A 19,355-nucleotide genomic window follows, 5' to 3' on the forward strand; every position below is an offset into this window, starting at 1 on the left:
AAGTTTTTTTGCATTGATACATGTCCCCTGGGGTAGGACCCGGGTCCCCAAACCCTTTTTAGGACAATACCATGCAAATTAGCCTTTAAAATGAGCACTTTTGATTTCGAAAGTTCGAGTCCTATAGCGTCAATGGGGTTCTAACGTTCGTGCGAACTTTCGGTCCGTTCGCAGGTTCTGGTGCGAACCAAACCGGGGGGTGTTCGGCTCATCCCTATTACCTAACTAATAACTAACTATTAAATTATAGGTATTGGAATTTCCTTTCAAATTTGGCTGCTAGTCAACGTAAGGAATATAAATTTATCCAAAGTTACGAATTATCCGAAATAACGAATTCCACATCTAAACAGATGGAACGGAACAAATTAATAATAATAATAATAATAATATTTTTATTATTATTGTTATATATTATTATTGTTAATTCGTTACCTTCCCTTTGTTTAGATACGGCATTCGTTATTTCAGATAATTCGTAACTTCGGATACATTTGTATTTGTTACGTACACTAACAGCCAAATTTGAAAGGAAATTCCAATACCTATAATGTAATAGTTAGCAATAGTTAAGATATTATTTCAGATTTTTGAATTTTCGGGTTTTCAAATTTTTGTTCTTACTACGGAATTTCCGATTTTCCAAATTTCCGGATTTTTGAATTTCCGAATTTATAGATTTTCTCATTTAGAATTTACGAATTTTCTAATTTTCTACTAATCAAATTTATGAATTTACGAACATGAACATTTGAATTTACGAATATTCGGAAGAATTTGTTAAACGGGTTTTCGTTAATTTGTGAATTAACACGTTTGTCAAAATTCGTTAAACTAATTCGGAACGAAACGAATTGCACATGTCTAGTTCTAACTCTCCTCCAAACATTCCTAAATACAAAAAGTTTTAGCTAATTATGTTGTATAAACTTTTCATAACATTTCTTATTTTATTAAGATTAAAATCCTAAGAAGCTCTGGGCTCAGTGGTTAGATGTTCCTGGGCTCGCGCCAGTAGACTTGGTGATCGACCGCTTGTTTTAGAGACTATGACTGTTGCTCTGCCTTAAACAAATAAAACAAGGAGAACTTCCTAACAATTAATGGTCATATAGGAGAACAAGAGGAAGTTTGATGGGATTAATTGCATACCACAATACGCCCTGTATGAAGGGGGAGAGGAAGATGTGATGCAATAATTGCTTTCTGCCTGTATGATGGGACCGATAATTTGTACAGTGATATATTTGTTCCGGAACTGTATGTACTAATTTTTGTTGAAATAAAAACCTTTTTGTTTGAGAAAAAAAAAGATTAAAATCCTAATTAAATTATGTGAGTTGCATAAAGTATGCAAAAAATATTTTAGTAGTTTTCCCAATAATCCACTGTGTGCTAAACATTCTAGGCACTGAAGTTGATGTTACACTTAACATTTAAGTAGGTGTTATGGGAAATATCAGAAATCTAACCCTCTTCTAGCTATTAATCATTGATCTATTAATACATTACAACAAAAAGTCTTAATTTAGTGGGACTATTCTAAATATCTTAACAGTGTTCCTCTGCTTTAGACCAAACCCACTGAAAGAATTCACCAGTGAGGCCCATTATAAGAATAGCCAGTTGAAAAAACTACTGTCTTGCAGAACGAAAAAAGGAAAGAAAGATATTTTCTTAAAAATAATGATTTTCTCTAGACTGGAGATAACTTAACCATTGGCTCTAAAATACATCAAACAAGGTCCATATTTTCACAAGTCCTTTTCATCTGAGCGGGTTCTTCTCCTTTGAAATTTGAAGGTCTTTTGACATGTTAGCCATTGAAGTTGTTGTTGGTACAGAAAAGACTTGTATTCCAGACAGCAAGAAATATTGTAGACCTTCTAGGCCGTGCTATATAGTTCCAGCAAACTGGCAGCAGAGTGCATCCGGTAAAAAATTCCAAAGGGAAGGCAAATATTGGTAATTATAGCCCACATAGAAAATCCATAAAAATTCACCTCCAGTCCTGTGTCAAACATGACTCGAGCTCCAAAAGCTGGCAAAATCCAGAACTGTGGGAATAAGACAGGCAAGTCAATAAATAATTCAGCTCTATAAGCAATGACCAGTATAAAAAGTCATATATAGTAACATTAGCATGAGGGCAGGTCTGCTAGTTTGTTCTCAAAGAATATTATAAATTTACATATTTCATTTAAACTAGGTAAATACAAAATGTAAGTATTACAAATAAATGTATCCTTCTTATCCCATTAACATTCCTCTCTTGAAGGGCATGGTCTTCCATCTTTTGAGATGGTTGAGATGATAGTGGAGAAGTTAGTAGGATTACGTAAGAAAATTTTCCTAGAATACTTATATCAGTGTTTTTTGTTTTTGTTTTTTTTTTTTCAATGTAATATGGATGTAGAGCCCAACTTAGGCCAAATATGTTTTATAACTAGAGTAGGGAAACATTTTGTTTCAAGTTTTTATTTTTTTTTTTTTGTAACCCTGCTGGGGATTTTTTCCCTTGCTTTCATCACACCAGTTCAAGAAATGGGACAACACAAGGACAGAAAGGCACAGACAGCAATAAAACATTATCAGAAGTTCTGATCCTTTTCCATTGTACTAATAGGGTATTTCCATCACCTTTTTCCCTGATAGAACATGAGGAGATATCTCTCTAAAATAGGGGTAGGCAACCTTCGAGAGATGGAGATCTACTTGAACCACACTGATGAAGTCAAAGATCAATGGGTACAGTCCCCCCCCAAAAAAAAAGACAGTAAGACCAACCTTTTTTTTTTTGCTAAAATATTTTTACTCAGAACAAAAATAAAAGTATAAGTAAAAGAGTGCAGGGTTTAGGAGTGCGTTATGCAGAGAATGCAGGGGTCACCAGTGCATTACGCTCAGAATGCAGGGATCATGAGTGTGCGCTGAGCTTAGAATACAGGGTTAAGGAGTGTACTATGCTCACAATTAAGTTCGGGCCAAACTTTTTTTCGTCGTTCAGCGAACAGCGGAACAAATGGGTCGTTCGAGCGTTTGTTCGCCCCCCGAACCGACCACAATGCATTGCAAGCCCTGATTGGCTGAAGCAGTGAAAGCTTCAGCCAATCAGGGCACAGAGCACTGTCAGAGCCATGATTGGACACTGTCATCATGACTTTATCCAATCATGGCTCATTCCTGCCCCACAGTATAAAAGTATTATTTCAATGGCAGCCATTTTCAGTGTGATTTTGGTATGGAGAGAGATAGAACAGGGCCCTGTTCAGTGCTATGAGTTAGTTAGTGTGCTATTTTGCTTCAATTGTCAGTGTAGAATATTAGTTTAGTGTCAGTCTAGGGATAGTGTGAGTGCAGTGAGGAGGACCATCATTCAGCTTTGCATAGTGTGCAGCTAGAGTAGGGACAGCTCAGATAGTTTCACTTTAGTGTAGTGATACCGTGTCATTCATACATACATTCGTGTGGAGTAGGGACAGCTCAGATAGTTTCAGTGTAGTGTAGTGAGACCGTGTCAGTAATCTTTACATTACTGTTTAGCTAGAGTAGGGACAGTTCAGATAGTGTCAGTGTAGTGACGGTTGAACACTGTCTATTTGATTGCGTTGCTGCCAGTTTAACACCATTTACTTCTGTGTGCATTACTGCCAGTTTAACGCCATATAATTCTGTGTGCGTTACTGCCAGTTTAACGCCATATCGTTTTGTGTGCGTTACTGCCAGTTTAACGCCATATAGTTTTGCGTGCGTTACTGCCAGTTTAATGCCATATCATTTTGTGTGCGTTACTGCCAGTTTAACGCCATTTGCTTCTGTGTGCGTTACTGCCAGTTTAATGCCATATAGTTTTGTGTGTGTTACTGCCAGTTTAACGCCATATAGTTCTGTGCGTTTGGCGCATTATATTGCAGTATATTATAGTGTATCTGTGGAGTGTGTCTGTGTAGTGTGAGTACTCAAAAAAAAGTGCACCAAACACCTCTTTACATTGATTAAAGTCTATCTACGTACAGATTTCAACTTCTTTTTTCAACTTCATTTGCTTATAAGCACTGCCCCCTCCATCCCAATAATGTCTGGGAGGACAACAAGGGGAGGCAGACGTTCCCTTGGCACTGTAAGGGGCCAGCAACAAATGTGTTTACAGGCAAAGGTGGACATGGTGGTCAGTCGTCAAGCAGGGCATCATTTTCTCTGTTTAGTGAGTTTGCCCATGCTTTCCAGCCACAGCATGCAGAGGAGGTGGTGGACTGGCTTACTAAACCTTCCTCATCCTCTGTCACGCAAGCAGAGACAAGTGTGCAGTCCCCTGCAGTTGCCAGAGTGGATAAACATGCATCCTTGTCCACATCTATTATTGCCATAGCCCCAACATCAGCCATTGAGGAGTCAGCTGAGTTATTTGACCACAGCATCAGCCACTTGCTCCTTGATGATGCCCAGCCATTACTGGATTCAGATGTTGGTTCTGAGGTTGAGGATGACAGGAACATGAGCCTAGAAAGAGGGAGGAACACTGGTAGACAAATTGGCATTCATGTTCCCCAAGCCGCTAATGATGAAGATGGAGGTGATGGAGATGATGATGAGATCACTAATGCGAATTGGGTGCCAGATAAAGCAGAGGAAACTAAAAGTGAGGCGGCACAACCCCAAGGAGGCCGACATCCAGAAGGAGTAGAGAGCAGCCACCCTATTCCATCACATTCTGCAGCTGTTATCTCCTGCCCCACTCCCAAAAGCTCAGCTGTCTGGGCCTTTTTCAGCACATATGCAGCAGATTGCTCTGTTGCTATCTGCAAACTGTGTCTCAGGCACATCAAACGTGGCAAAAACGCCAACCATTTGGGTACCACATGTTTAACAAGGCATTTAATGTCCAACCACTCAGCCCGTTGGCAAGAGTACCTAAAAGCCACACAAAAGGGGCCCAAATCTGTCCCTCCTCCTCCTTACCCACTTCAGTCTGCCGCTGTGAGACATTACCTTTCAGCAGCCTCCACTGACAGGGATGATGGTATAGCACAGGGTGTCCCAGGTCCTAGCAGCACATCTGACAGCAGCACTTCTCTGCCCCATCTGCTGCAGCGGGAAAAAAAATAGTCCCCACCACCCACATGCCCAGCGTCTGAGTGCAAGCTTGTCAAAGCTGTTGACTCTCCAACTTCTGCTTTCAGCCTGGTGGATTCTGCCCCCTTCCGTAAAAATTCGCACAATGTGCTGTGCCACAATGGCAGGTTCCCAGTCGCTACTACTTTTTTAGGTAAGGCTGTTCCATCTCTCTACCATCAAGTGGAAGGGAATGTTCTAGCATTGTTGGGCAAGGCAGTCAGCCATAAAATCCACCTTACTGCTGACACGTGGTTCAGCAAGCATGGGCAGGGACGATATATTTTGTTCACAGCACACTGGGTAATGCTGCTTGCAACTTGAAAGGGTGCAGGACAGGGCTCAGTGCTGCAGCTTGTTGTGCCCCCACGTCTCCATACAGCTGGTGGTGATAATGCCAGACCTGTGAGCTCTACCCCCTCCTCCGCCACCTCCATGCCCTCCTCTGCAGAATTGTCCTATGAACATCAGGTACCCCCTAAGCGTTCAAAGGGCTATTCCCAGAGTCAGGCTAAAAAGGTGCCATGCAGTGCTTCAGCTGGTTTGTTTAGGGGACAGGAACCACACCGGAGCAGAGATTCTTGCAGCTCTGCAGGGACAGTCCTAAAGGTGGTTCACACCATGCCAGCTGGAGCCAGGAATGGTGGTGTCCGATAATGGCTCAAACCTCCTGTCCGCCCTTCAGACAGGGAAAGTTGGCACATGTGCCATGCCTGGCACATGTCCTCAATTTGGTGGTGCAGCATTTCCCAAATACGTACCCAGGGTTGCAAGATGTGCTAAAGCTGGCCAGAAGAGCCTGTAGCCATTTCAGGCGGTCTTACACGGCCAGTTCTTGCTTGGCTGAAATTCAGTGCTAATTCCACCTGCCCGTAAACCGCCTGATTTGTGACATGCCCACCAGGTGAAACTCAACTTTGGGAATGCTGCAGCAGCTATACATGCAGCAGAGGGCCATCAACGAGTACCTATGCCGGTACGGCACAACTCCAATGGCTGATCATTAAGGATGCATGCACTGTATTATCACCATTTGAGGAGGCCACAAGGATGGTAAGTAGTGCATGCATCAGTGACATAATCCCTGTTGTGTTCCTGCTGGAGCAGACTCTGCGTAGCATTATGGACAGGGCACTGAAGGCAGAGCAGCAGGAGGAAGAAGAGGACTTTCTTTACTCTCAAGGCCCACTGTATCCAGACACCATCATTCCTATGTCACAGAACAAACAGGAGGAGAGAGGGAAGGAGGATGAGGAGGAGGATTCTGGCACTTTCATAGGCTTCAAATCTGCGTCAATCTGTAAGCAATGGCTTTAAAAACCCCAGGACCCTTGGTTCGTGGCTGGGAGGAGGAAGTTCCAGATGCTGACATCCTGAGTGACCCCGAGAAGTCTGCTTCTCAAGCCTTGGCAAATTTGAGGTGCATGGGCAACCTCATGCTTCAAAGCCTGCGAAAGGACCCAAGAATACGTGGCATAAAGGAGAAGGATGATTACTGGTTGGCAACCCTCCTTGACCACCGTTATAAGAGGAAGGTCTCAGAACTCATCCCGTCCCTACAGAGAGTGCAGAAGATAAATTCTCTTGAGGACACGTTAAAGAGGATTTTATTGAATGTTTTTCCTGACTCCAGTAGGTTATAGTGTGGTGGAAAATGTAGTTTTGAGTCTTCTGTTGGTTAAGAGAGGAGTGTTGGAGAAGGCGTCTGCCTAAGTGAGGCATTTCAGAATTTTTTTAGTCCTCACCACTCAGGGCTGTCAGCTTCCACATCCCATTGGCAGCGTCTGCATCACATGGTGGACGATTAGCTTGGGGCCAAAACAGAGATGGAGAGCTTTCCAGCTGACGATCCACTGACTTACTGGGTCATGAGAATAGACCACTGGCTAGAACTTGCCTAGTATGCTATTGAGTTTTTGGGCTGACCTGCATCTATTGTGCTTTCAGAATGGGCATTCAGTGCTGCAGGAGGTTTCATTACTGATCATAGAACGCATCTGTCCACAGACTCTGTGGACCGTTTGACTTTCATAAAAATGAATCAGTCCTGGATTATCAGCTATGAAGCCCCTGATGCTGATGTCACTGATTAAGTCTTTTTGGGGTGTGGAATCTCTGCAGGACTAGCTTTGAGGGTGTTCAATCATTTCATCTGGAAGAATGTTTTTGGTATAGGTTTCATGGGCACAATAAACACCCAAAGAACAATTTTTGAGCACCTATTTGACAGATGCATATCATTGCAATTTTTTACAGTAAGGCCAATTCTTGCTTTCAACAAGAGTACCTCTATAGGGTTACTGTACGAAGGCGACCCGACACCCAAAGAGTAATTTTTCTGCAACTGCTTGACAGGTGCGTATCATTGCAATTTTTACAGCAAAGCCAATTCTTGCTTTCATCAAGAGTACCTCTGTAGGGTTATGGTGGGAAGGCAACACCGACACCCAAAGACCAATTTTTCTGCACCTGTGTGACAGGTGCATATCGTTGCAATTTTTTAAAGCAAGGCCAATTTTTGCTCTCATCAAGATCACCTCTATAGGGTTACGGTGGGAAGGTGCCGCCGACACCCAAAGACCAAATTTTACATACCGTTACTTCTATCCAAAGTCAAAGTAACACCAGAATGTATCCAAAAAATCTCTAATCTTGTTCCCAGTGCACTACATTGTGGCCTTATCATACACACTGGTTCCCCAGCTGTTTCTGAGCAAAATAAAGGCAGCTTGCAGGGAAAATGTCTTTTTTTTGGCTTTATAAATGCAATTATTACTGCAGCAGATTCTAGACATCTTCTAGATCTACCACTTTAAACTTTTTTTTATTGATACATGTCCCCAGGGCAAGACCCGGACCCCTATAATCATTGTATGCCGAATTACTTGCATATAAGCCTTCAAAATGGGCATTTTTTATTTTTGACGTTCGGGTCCCATCGACTTTAATGGGGTTCGTTATTCGGGTCCGAATTTTCACGGTGTTCGAAATTTCTGGTGAGGACCGAACAGGCGTCCGTTCGGCCCATCCCTACTCAGACTGCAGGGTTAAAGGGGTTTTAAAGGTAAGAGTTTTTTCACCTTAATGCATCCTATGCATTAAGGTGAAAAAACACCTAGCAGTGACCGGCCCCCAGACCCCCCCCCCCCGTTTTACTTACCTGAACCCTCGAACTTGCGAGGGCCGCCGAGGGACCCCAGAAGAGCAGGTTAAAAGGAACCTTTAGTATCACTTTAAGGAATGCATTACGCTCAGAATGCAGGGTTAAGGAGTGTATTCGGCTCAGATTGCAGGTTTAATGAGTGCATTATGCTCAGAATGCAGAGTCGAAGAGTGTATTACGCTCAGAATGCAGGGTTAAGGAGTGTATTATGCTCAGAATGCAGGGTTAAGGAGTGTATTACGCTCAGAATGCAGGGTTGAAGAGTGTATCATGCTCAGAATGCAGGATTAAGGAGTGTACTACGCTCAGAATGCAGGGTTGAAGAGTGTATTACACTCAGAATGCAGGGTTATGGAGTGTATTACGCTCAGAATGCAGGGTTGAGGAGTGTATTACGCTCGGAATGCAGGGTTAATGTGTGCATTACGCTCAGAATGCAGGGTTAAAGGGGTTGTAAACCCTCGTGTTTTTTCACCTTAATGCATCCTTTTCATTAAGGTGAAAAAACTTCTGACACTAACCAGCCCTCCAGAACCCCCGTTTTACTCACCTGAGCCCTTTGTTCCCTCGGCGGAGACGCGCTCTTCCCCTCTGGCTGGGGTTCTAGGCCCTTGATTGGATAGATTGATAGCAGCGCAGCCATTGGCTCCTGTTGCTGTCAATCAAATCCAATGACACTGGGGCCGAGGCCGAGTCCGGTATTCTGTCTATAGACACAAATGCTGGACTCAGGAGTGCACCCGCAAGGTAACCCCCTGGGAGAGCGCTTCTCCCAGGGGGTTTACCGATGAAAGGAGGAGCTGAGAGAGCCGCCGGGGGACACCAGAAGATGAGGACGGGGGCCACTCTGTGCAAAACGAACTGCACGGTGGAGGTAAGCAGGATATGTATGTTATTTAAAAAAAAAAAAAGAGAATTTACAAACCTTTTAACCACATCCGGACCGCCCGCCGTTGTTATACGTTGGCTGTTTGAAGAGGGATATCGTTATTATGGCAGCAGCTAGCTACCATAAATGAAAAAGAAGAAAAAAGAGCGCACCAGCCTAGTGCATTATCCTTTACAGATTTATTGATTAAAAACAAGATAAAATCTACTCACAAAGGTTGAAGGAACAAATCGCATTTGTAAATTGCCATAGCGGTAATAAATCCAGTGGTAGCAGTTTTCCAGGTCCCAGGAAGGAGGCGTACGGACTACTGCTGGCTAACGCGTTTCGAAGGTTACCCTTCTTCATCAGAGCCTTAGTAGTGTTAATCTCCTGCTGGTTTTTATACATGTGTCCATCTAACCAGAGCTGGTCAGATTGGTTCTGAAACTCCTCCCTTAATTAGTGGGCGGTTCTTTGAGGAGGGGGGGGAAAGGGGGAGGGGGGGGAAGAAAGGGATTTTGGTCTAGGCTATGTTGTTATTATTAAGGGGCCATGATAAAAAAAACTTTTTATATATTTAATATAGTTTTGGTCTGATTTGATTAGTAGTTCTAATTTAGATATTTTAATTTAATTTTTAAGTTTTAAATTTTTGACACTAATTTTTAAGTTTTTTATTATTATTTATTTTTGATTTTTGATTAATATTTAAATATATAAAGCTGCGGCCGTATGTGATTGGGAGTGCAAACAACCAATAGCAAATAGATAAAAATAGTCCTATTAATACTGTTACATAAGTGAATCAAGACATATCGAGTGTTCCTTGGAGCTCCTCTCCCCTTTAGTCTGTACATTCTAAACCTCAGGAGAAAACTAACCAGAGGTTACAAAAAGAAGAAGATTGGAGACAAAGTAGCATACCTTATGATATGTATGTCTGATGTCACCCCATTAGCTTGGATGGAATGTCTCAGCAATAAACGTAACTGTACCGGCATCTGTTGCTAGCCGGTATCATGTTCCTGTGTATAATAGAGACTGATGGAACGCACGCCGCTCCTCCGCTTCCGGGTTGCGGTCCACAGGGCGGAAGTGCGGTCGTGACGTCATATCCGGTGCGCCCTTCGGCGCATACGATTGGCTAACTGTAGTGATCTCCATTTTGTTGAAGGCAAAGATAGAGGCAAGGGGGGGGGGGGACAAAAACGTCTAAGCTATGGGTTATATGGGGATACTAAATTGATTAGATTGCATTTTTGAAAGAGATTAATAAACATATGATATACTAATTCGGGTGATGCCACTGGAAGGGAAAGGAAGGGAAAGAAAAAAAGAAGAAAAACTGGGGGAAAAAAAGATAAGCCTAGTTACTGGATGTTAGGCATATTATTTGTCCAAATATACACTGGATGGAGACAGGGGCTATTAAAAAGACGGTTCTTAGAGCTGTAACCAAAGGGTGACAATATACTGAACGCATGTATTTAGAAAAACCAGCAAGAGAGACACTGACAAAGAGATAATAGTATAAAATATATATATATATAAAAAAAGGTATAATATATAAAATATATATGTATATATATATAAAAATACATAAAAATATATATGCATCAGCATAGACATATAAGCACATGGAAATCAGATTAGAATCAATTAGAAGTAGAACCGTATAAAAGTACACAATATGTGTACTTAGTCGATGTGATATAAAAAAGGGGGGTTGTTATGACCACATATAAAAAAAAAAAAAAAAAATATCACATCGACTAAGTACACATATTGTGTACTTTTATACGGTTCTACTTCTAATTGATTTTAATCTGATTTCCATGTGCTTATATGTCTATGCTGATGCATATATATTTTTATGTATTTTTATATATATATATATACACATATATATTTTATATATTATACCTTTTTTTATATATATATATATATTTTATACTATTATCTCTTTGTCAGTGTCTCTCTTGCTGGTTTTTCTAAATACATGCGTTCAGTATATTGTCACCCTTTGGTTACAGCTCTAAGAACCGTCTTTTTAATAGCCCCTGTCTCCATCCAGTGTATATTTGGACAAATAATATGCCTAACATCCAGTAACTAGGCTTATCTTTTTTTCCCCCAGTTTTTCTTCTTTTTTTCTTTCCCTTCCTTTCCCTTCCAGTGGCATCACCCGAATTAGTATATCATATGTTTATTAATCTCTTTCAAAAATGCAATCTAATCAATTTAGTATCCCCATATAACCCATAGCTTAGACGTTTTTGTCCCCCCCCTTGCCTCTATCTTTGCCTTCAACAAAATGGAGATCACTACAGTTAGCCAATCGTATGCGCCGAAGGGCGCACCGGATATGACGTCACGACCGCACTTCCGCCCTGTGGACCGCAACCCGGAAGCGGAGGAGCGGCGTGCGTTCCATCAGTGTCTATTATACACAGGAACATGATACCAGCTAGCAACAGATGCCGGTACAGTTACGTTTATTGCTGAGACATTCCATCCGAGCTAATGGGGTGACCTCAGACATACATATCATAAGGTATGCTACTTTGTCTCCAATCTTCTTCTTTTTGTAACCTCTGGTTAGTTTTCTCCTGAGGTTTAGAATGTACAGACTAAAGGGGAGAGGAGCTCCAAGGAACACTCGATATGTCTTGATTCACTTATGTAACAGTATTAATAGGACTATTTTAATCTATTTGCTATTGGTTGTTTGCACTCCCAATCACATACGGCCACAGCTTTATATATTTAAATATTAATCAAAAATCAAAAATAAATAATAATAAAAAACTTAAAAATTAGTGTCAAAAATTTAAAACTTAAAAATTAAAAATTAAAAATTAAATTAAAATATCTAAATTAGAACTACTAATCAAATCAGACCAAAACTATATTAAATATATAAAAAGTTTTTTATCATGGCCCCTTAATAATAACAACATAGCCTAGACCAAAATCCCTTTCTTCCCCCCCTCCCCATTTCCCCCCCCCCCCCTCCTCAAAGAACCGCCCACTAATTAAGGGAGGAGTTTCAGAACCAATCTGACCAGCTCTGGTTAGATGGACACATGTATAAAAACCAGCAGGAGATTAACACTACTAAGGCTCTGATGAAGAAGGGTAACCTTCGAAACGCGTTAGCCAGCAGTAGTCCGTACGCCTCCTTCCTGGGACCTGGAAAACTGCTACCACTGGATTTATTACCGCTATGGCAATTTACAAATGCGATTTGTTCCTTCAACCTTTGTGAGTAGATTTTATCTTGTTTTTAATCAATAAATCTGTAAAGGATAATGCACTAGGCTGGTGCGCTCTTTTTTCTTCTTTTTCATTTTTGGCATTAGGACATCCCATCCTTAAGAGCAGCAAGGCCGAAATCCATAGTCCTTCCTGAACCTTTGGGATCTTTAGCTTACACACCCGTGCGCAAGAGTATTTTGCTTTGCTAGCTACCATAACCCTGGTATCCTCTTCTTCAGCGTACGGTCCGCTTTCAGATAAAAGTGGTCTCTGCGGCGGATTTACCGTGAGATCACATTTATCGGTGGCGGGCCCCCTCCCGCTGCTCTCCGGTGCCCTCCGTCGCTTACCGGAGCCGCCGGCAGAGCTGATCGCGTCCTTCTCCCTGTTAGGTATGGAGATGACTGAGGGGAAGATGGCCCCCACCCGTCTTCATACCATTGCAGGGCGGAAGTGACGTTAAAACGTCACTTCTGCCCATGGCTCTTAAAGCAACATTTTTTTTTCAAATGACATTTCATTTTTTTTTTTTTTTTTAATTGCATTTTAGTGTAAATATGAGATCTGAGGTTTTTTTTACCCCAGGTCTCATATTTAAGAGGTCCTGTCATGCATTTTTTCAATTACAAGGGATGTTTACATTCCTTGTAATAGGAATAAAAGTGTAAAAATGAAAAATAAAAGGTAAAATAAATAAGAAAAAAAATAAAAATGTAAACACGACCCGTCCCGCCGAGCTTGCGTGTAGAAGCAAACGCATATGTGAGTAGTGACGCATATGAAAACGGTGTTTAAACCACACATGTGAGGTATCGCCATGATCAGTAGAGCGGGAGCAATCATTCTTGCCCTAAACCTCCTCTGTAACTGAAAACATCCAACCTGTAGAATTTTTTAAACGTCACATATGGAGATTTTTAAGGGTAAAAGTTTGTCGCCATTCCACGAGCGGGCGCAACTATGAAGTGTGACATGTTGGGTATCAGTTTACTTGGCATAACATCATCTTTCACAATATATAAAAAAAAATTTGGCTAATTTTACTTTTGACTTTTTTTTTTTAATTAAAAAAGTGAATTTTTTTCCAAAAAAAGTGTACTTGTAAGACCACTGCGCAAATACTGTATGACATAAAGTATTGCAACGACCGCCATTTTATTCTTTAGGGTGTTAGATAATATTTTTTTTTAATGTTTGGGGGTTCTAAGTATTTTTCTAGCAAAAAAAATTATTTTAACTTGTAAACAACAGGTTTGAAAAATAGGCCCGTTCTTAAAGTGGTTAAGGAGTGCATTACGCTCAGAATGCAGGGTTAAGGAGTGCGCTGCGCTCAGAATGCAGGGTTTAGGAGTGCATTGCGCTAAGAATGCAGGGTTAAGGAGTGCGTTTCGCCCAGAATGCAGGGTTAAGGAGTGCATTGCGCTCAGAATGCAGGGTTAAGGAGTGAATTACGCTCAGAATGCAGGGTTAATGAGTGCATTACGCTCAGAATGCAGGGTTGAGGAGTGTATTACGCTCAGAATGCAGGGTTAAGGAGTGCATTACACTCAGAATGCAGGGTTGAGGAGTGTATTACACTCAGAATTCAGGGTTAAGGAGTGTGTTGTGCTCAGAATGCAAGGTTAATGAGTGCATTACGCTCAGAATGCAGGGTTGAGAAGTGTATTATGCTCAGAATGCAGGGTTAAGGAGTGCATTACACTCAGAATGCAGGGTTGAGGAGTGTATTACGCTCAGAATGCAGGGTTAAGGAGTGTGTTGCGCTCAAAATGCAAGGTTAATGAGTGCATTATGCTCAGAATGCAGGGTTAAGGAGTGCGTTGCGCCCAGAATGCAGGGTTAAGGAGTGCGTTGCGCTCAGAATGCAGGGTTTAGGAGTGCATTGCGCTAAGAATGCAGGGTTAAGGAGTGCGTTGCACCCAGAATGCAGGGTTAAGGAGTGCGTTGCGCTCAGAATGCAGGGTTAAGGAGTGAATTACATTTAGAATGCAAGGTTAATGAGTGCATTACGCTCAGAATGCATGGTTGAGGAGTGCATTACACTCAGAATGCAGGGTTGAGGAGTGTATTACGCTCAGAATGCAGGGTTAAGGAGTGTGTTGCACTCAGAATGCAAGATTAATGAGTGCATTACGCTCAGAATGCAGGGTTGAGGAGTGTATTATGCTCAGAATGCAGGGTTAAGGAGTGCATTACACTCAGAATGCAGGGTTGAGGAGTGTATTACACTCAGAATGCAGGGTTAAGGAGTGTGTTGCGCTCAGAATGCAGGGTTAAGGAGTGAATTACATTTAGAATGCAAGGTTAATGAGTGCATTACGCTCAGAATGCATGGTTGAGGAGTGTATTACGCTCAGAATGCAGGGTTAAGGAGTGCATTACACTCAGAATGCAGGGTTGAGGAGTGTATTACACTCAGAATGCAGGGTTAAGGAGTGTGTTGCGCTCAGAATGCAAGGTTAATGAGTGCATTATGCTCAGAATGCAGGGTTAAGGAGTGCATTGCGCTAAGAATGCAGGTTTAAGGAGTGCGTTGCACCCAGAATGCAGGGTTAAGGAGTGCGTTGCGCTCAGAATGCAGGGTTAAGGAGTGAATTACATTTAGAATGCAAGGTTAATGAGTGCATTACGCTCAGAATGCATGGTTGAGGAGTGTATTACGCTCAGAATGCAGGGTTAAGGAGTGCATTACACTCAGAATGCAGGGTTGAGGAGTGTATTACGCTCAGAATGCAGGGTTAAGGAGTGTGTTGCACTCAGAATGCAAGGTTAATGAGTGCATTACGCTCAGAATGCAGGGTTGAGGAGTGTATTATGCTCAGAATGCAGGGTTAAGGAGTGCATTACACTCAGAATGCAGGGTTGAGGAGTGTATTACGCTCAGAATGCAGGGTTAAGGAGTGTGTTGCGCTCAGAATGCAAGGTTAATGAGTGCATTATGCTCAGAATGCAGGGTTAAGGAGTGCGTTGCGCCAAGAATGCGGTGTTAAGGAGTGCGTTGCGCTCAGAATGCAGGGTTAAGGAGTGAATTACGCTCAGAATGCAAGGTTAATGAGTGCATTACGCTCAGAATGCAGGGTTGAGGAGTGTATTACGCTCAGAATGCAGGGTTGAGGAGTGTATTACACTCAGAATGCAGGATTGAGGAGTGTATTACGCTCAGAATGCAGGGTTAAGGAGTGTGTTGCGCTCAGAATGCATGGTTAAAGGGATTGTAAACCTTCGTGTTTTTTCACCTTAATGAATCCTATCCATTAAGGTGAAAAAAACACCTGGCAGTGACCGGCCCCCCAGCCTTCCCATTTTACTTACCTGAGCCATGGAACTTGACCCGGTGGGGACGCGCCGTCTCTCTGCCTGGGGTTCTTGGCTCTTGATTGGATAGATTGATAGCAGCGTAGCCATTGGCGGGCACTGGGGGCTGGGGCCGAGTCATACATTCAGCATCTATGGACTCCGAATGCTGAACTCGGCAGCACGCCCACAAGGTAACCCCTTCGGGAGAGCGCTTCTCCTAGGGGGTTATCTGATGTGGGGAGGACCTGTGAGAGCCGTCGGGGGACCCCAGAAGACGAGGATCAGGGCCACTCTGTGCAAAACGAGCTGCACAGTGGAGGTAAGTATGATCTGTTTGTTATTAAAAAAAAAAAACAAACCCTTACAATCACTTTAAGGAGTGTGTTGCGCTAAGAATGCAGGGTTAATGAGTGCATTATGCTCAGAATGCAGGGTTAATGAGTGCATTGCGCTCAGAATGCAGGGTTAACGACGGGTTCCTGACCATGTCATGCAGATATACTGCGGCAGAATGGGACCCCCCCCCCCGTACGGGTACGAATGGGCAAAATCCCGTACGGGTACGTCCTTCCCTTTTTTGGCCACCAGAGGGTGCCCGCTGCATGGTGGGTGACGCGATGTGCATGGCCGGTGGGCACGATCGTCGCCGCAACACGCGAGCGCCACACGTTGCTCTCAGAATGCAGGGATCAGGAGTGCATTACTCTCAGAATGCAGGGTCCAGGAATGCGTTGCTCTCGGAATGCAGGGTTCGGGAGTGTGCTGCGCTAAGAATACAGGGTTGAGTGTGTTGCACTCAGAATGCACGGTTAAGGAGTGCGTTGCACTCAGAATGCAGGGTTAAGGAGTGCAATATGCTCCGAATGCAGTCACGGAATGCATTGTGCTTAAAATGCAGGCTTAAGGAGTGTGTTGTGCTCAGAATGCAGGGATCAGGAGTGCATTGCTCTCAGAATGCAGGGTTCGGGAGTGCATTACACTCAAAATGCAGGGTTCGGGAGTGCACTATGCTCAGAATGCAGGCTTCGGGAGTGTGTTGCACTCAGAATGACTAAATCAGGAGTACGATGTGCTCAGAATGCAGGGATCAGGAGTGCGTTGTGCTCAGAATTCAGGGTTAAGGAGTGCATTGGGCTCAGAATGCAGGGTTCAGGGGGGTGGTGGGTGATGTGAAGGGTGGTAGAGGACACTGCTATGGGGGTGACCCTGCCCATAACAGTGTCCTCTGCCCCTTCACATCACCCCCCCACACACACACACACAGTGGTGCCTTCTGACCCCCCCTTCCCCTATAGTGGTAACCTCTGGCCCCCCTTCCCTCCCATAGCAGTGTCCTACCTGTTTCTACAGCAGAGACCGGGAGGCAGCACAGTTCTGGACAGAGGGTGGGAGCCCGCAGAGTCAATTTTCATATTAGCCAGCTGGTGATTGGTTGGTTGACTAGGACCACCCTGTGACCTAGCAACCAATCACCTGCAGTTTAACTTAAAAAGTTAATTTGGCTGGCTCCTCCCCCCACCCCCTGTCCTGAGCTGTGCTTCCTTCTGGTCTCCGCTGTTCACTGATAACAGCAGCAGAGGAGGCTGGAGGCGGGAGGGAGAGAGAGACCGGGACAGACATAAAAGGCACAAGGAGCTGCAGAGGAGGCTTGAGGCTGGGAGAAGAGACAAGAACCTAGAAAGCGGGGGGACGGCGGCACAGGAACCTGTTCACGGTCTACCTGTCACCTGCAGGCAGTCAAAAGGTGGACTGCGATCGACCAGTTGCTGAACTCCACTCTAAAAGAGATACAGACAGTAAAAACTTAAAAGTAGAACTCCAGCCAAGAATAAGTAAAAAAATATATAGGCTTTTAAAAGATAAAATACTGGATCCAGATATAGTGTTCAATCCAGGGATTCAGACTCAGTCCAGGGATTTCCCCCACAGTACTTTTTTCTGCCACTAAATATCCTGAGTCTGATGGCCTGCATCATTCATGCTCTTTCTCTGAGTCCAGGTTACCCAGCATGCAACCAGACAGTGAAAGGAGAAGCAGCACAGTGATGAGCTCATCTCTGTCATTCTCTTTTCTCTTCCTATGAGCATGATTTTGTCAGCACATAAACTGATTGGCTCCTTGTACTGCCTTGTACTGCTTTTTCCTCTCACACTCCAACCCTGCTTTACAGGGACTGCAAGAGGCTACAATTCCTTACTTACAAAATAAATAAATAAATAAATGTGGCTGGAGCTGGTGCACCATTGCACAAACTATGTACATTAAACTATTAACATCTTAACAAGCAGTAAACGATCTGAAACAAGCCATTCCTGACCTCTCTAGCTGTTATAATGTAAAGATATACTTTCTCAAAGATCCTCAGATTTATCCACAATGCTTATAGATACAGAGGTGAATGACGACTTGTTTTAAAGTGTTTATATAGATTGTTCAGAATATGTAAATACTTTAACCACTTGCCGACCGCCGCACGCCGATGTACGTCCAAACTTTGCCAGCGGATATCGTTGTTATGGCAGCAGCTAGCTGCCATAACCCCGGTATCCCCGTTTTCCTGCGGCAGTCGGCTTTCTGATAATAGTGGTCCCTGCAGCAGATTCGCCACAAGATCACTTTTATCGGTGTTGGGAGAGGCCCCCCCTCACGCCGCAATCCGGTGCCCTCCGCTGCTTACCGGAGCCATCGGTAGCGGCAGAGGCGATCGCGTCTGTCCTATAGCTGTGCCTGGAGACGAGTAAGGCTAAGATGGTGCCCACTCGTCTCCATGACACTGCTGGGCGGAAGCGACGTCAAAACGTCACTTCCGCCCACGCCTCTTAAAGGCATTTTTTTTCAATGTCTCTTTTTAAATGACTTTTTTTTTTTTTTTTTTTTATTGCATTTTAGTGTAACAATGAGATCTAAGGTCTTTTTGACCCCAGATCTCATATTTAAGAGGTCCTGTCATGCTTTTTTTCTATTACAAGGGATGTTTACATGCCCTGTAATAGGAATAAAAGTGACACAATTTTTTTTTTAAACAGTGTAAAAATAAAATAATGTAAAATAAATAATAAAAATTAAAAAAAAAATTTTAAAAACCCCCTCGTCCCGACGAGCTCGTGCGCAGAAGCGAACGCATATGCGAGTAGCGCCCGCATATGAAAACGGTGGTCAAACCACACATGTGAGGTATCACCGCGACCGGTAGAGCGAGAGCAATAATTTTAGCCCTAGACCTCCCCTGTAATGCAAAACATGCAACCTGTAGAATTTTTTAAACATCGCCTATGGAGATTTTTGAGGGTAAAAGTTTGACGCCATTCCACGAGCGGGCGCAATTTTGAAGCGTGACATGTTGGGTATCGATTTACTTGGCGTAACATTATATTTCACAATATAAAAAAAAATTGGGCTAACTTTACTGTTGTCTTATAAGACCGCTTATAAGACCGCTGCACAAATACGGTGCAAAAAAAAAGTATTGCAACAACCGTCATTTTATTCTCTAGGGTGTTATAAAAAACCCATATATAATGTTTGGGGGTTCTAAGTAATTTTCTAGCAAAAAAACCTGTTTTAAACATGTAAACACCTAAAATCCAAAACGAGGCTGGTCCTTAAGTGGTTAAAGTAATTGTTGAGTTTTGTTTAAGTAAAAAAAAAATAAC

At 42.9% G+C, this 19,355-nt stretch overlaps 1 protein-coding gene across 2 annotated transcripts in view; it reads right to left on the bottom strand.

Annotated features, from left to right (window-relative positions):
* Positions 1-627: 627 nt before the first annotated feature.
* LOC141114443 (proton channel OTOP2-like) overlaps positions 628-19,355 on the bottom strand; it is a 206,130-nt gene continuing 187,402 nt past the window's right edge. For both annotated transcript variants that reach the window (XM_073608118.1, XM_073608117.1), the window contains exon 6: positions 628-2,057. In XM_073608118.1, coding sequence (XP_073464219.1) covers positions 1,887-2,057 — 171 coding nt within the window. In that variant the 3' untranslated portion in view covers positions 628-1,886. The remainder of the gene's footprint in view (positions 2,058-19,355) is intronic.

Source organism: Aquarana catesbeiana, linkage group LG12 (assembly GCF_042186555.1).
Source record: "Aquarana catesbeiana isolate 2022-GZ linkage group LG12, ASM4218655v1, whole genome shotgun sequence".
Lineage (NCBI taxonomy): Eukaryota > Metazoa > Chordata > Amphibia > Anura > Ranidae > Aquarana > Aquarana catesbeiana.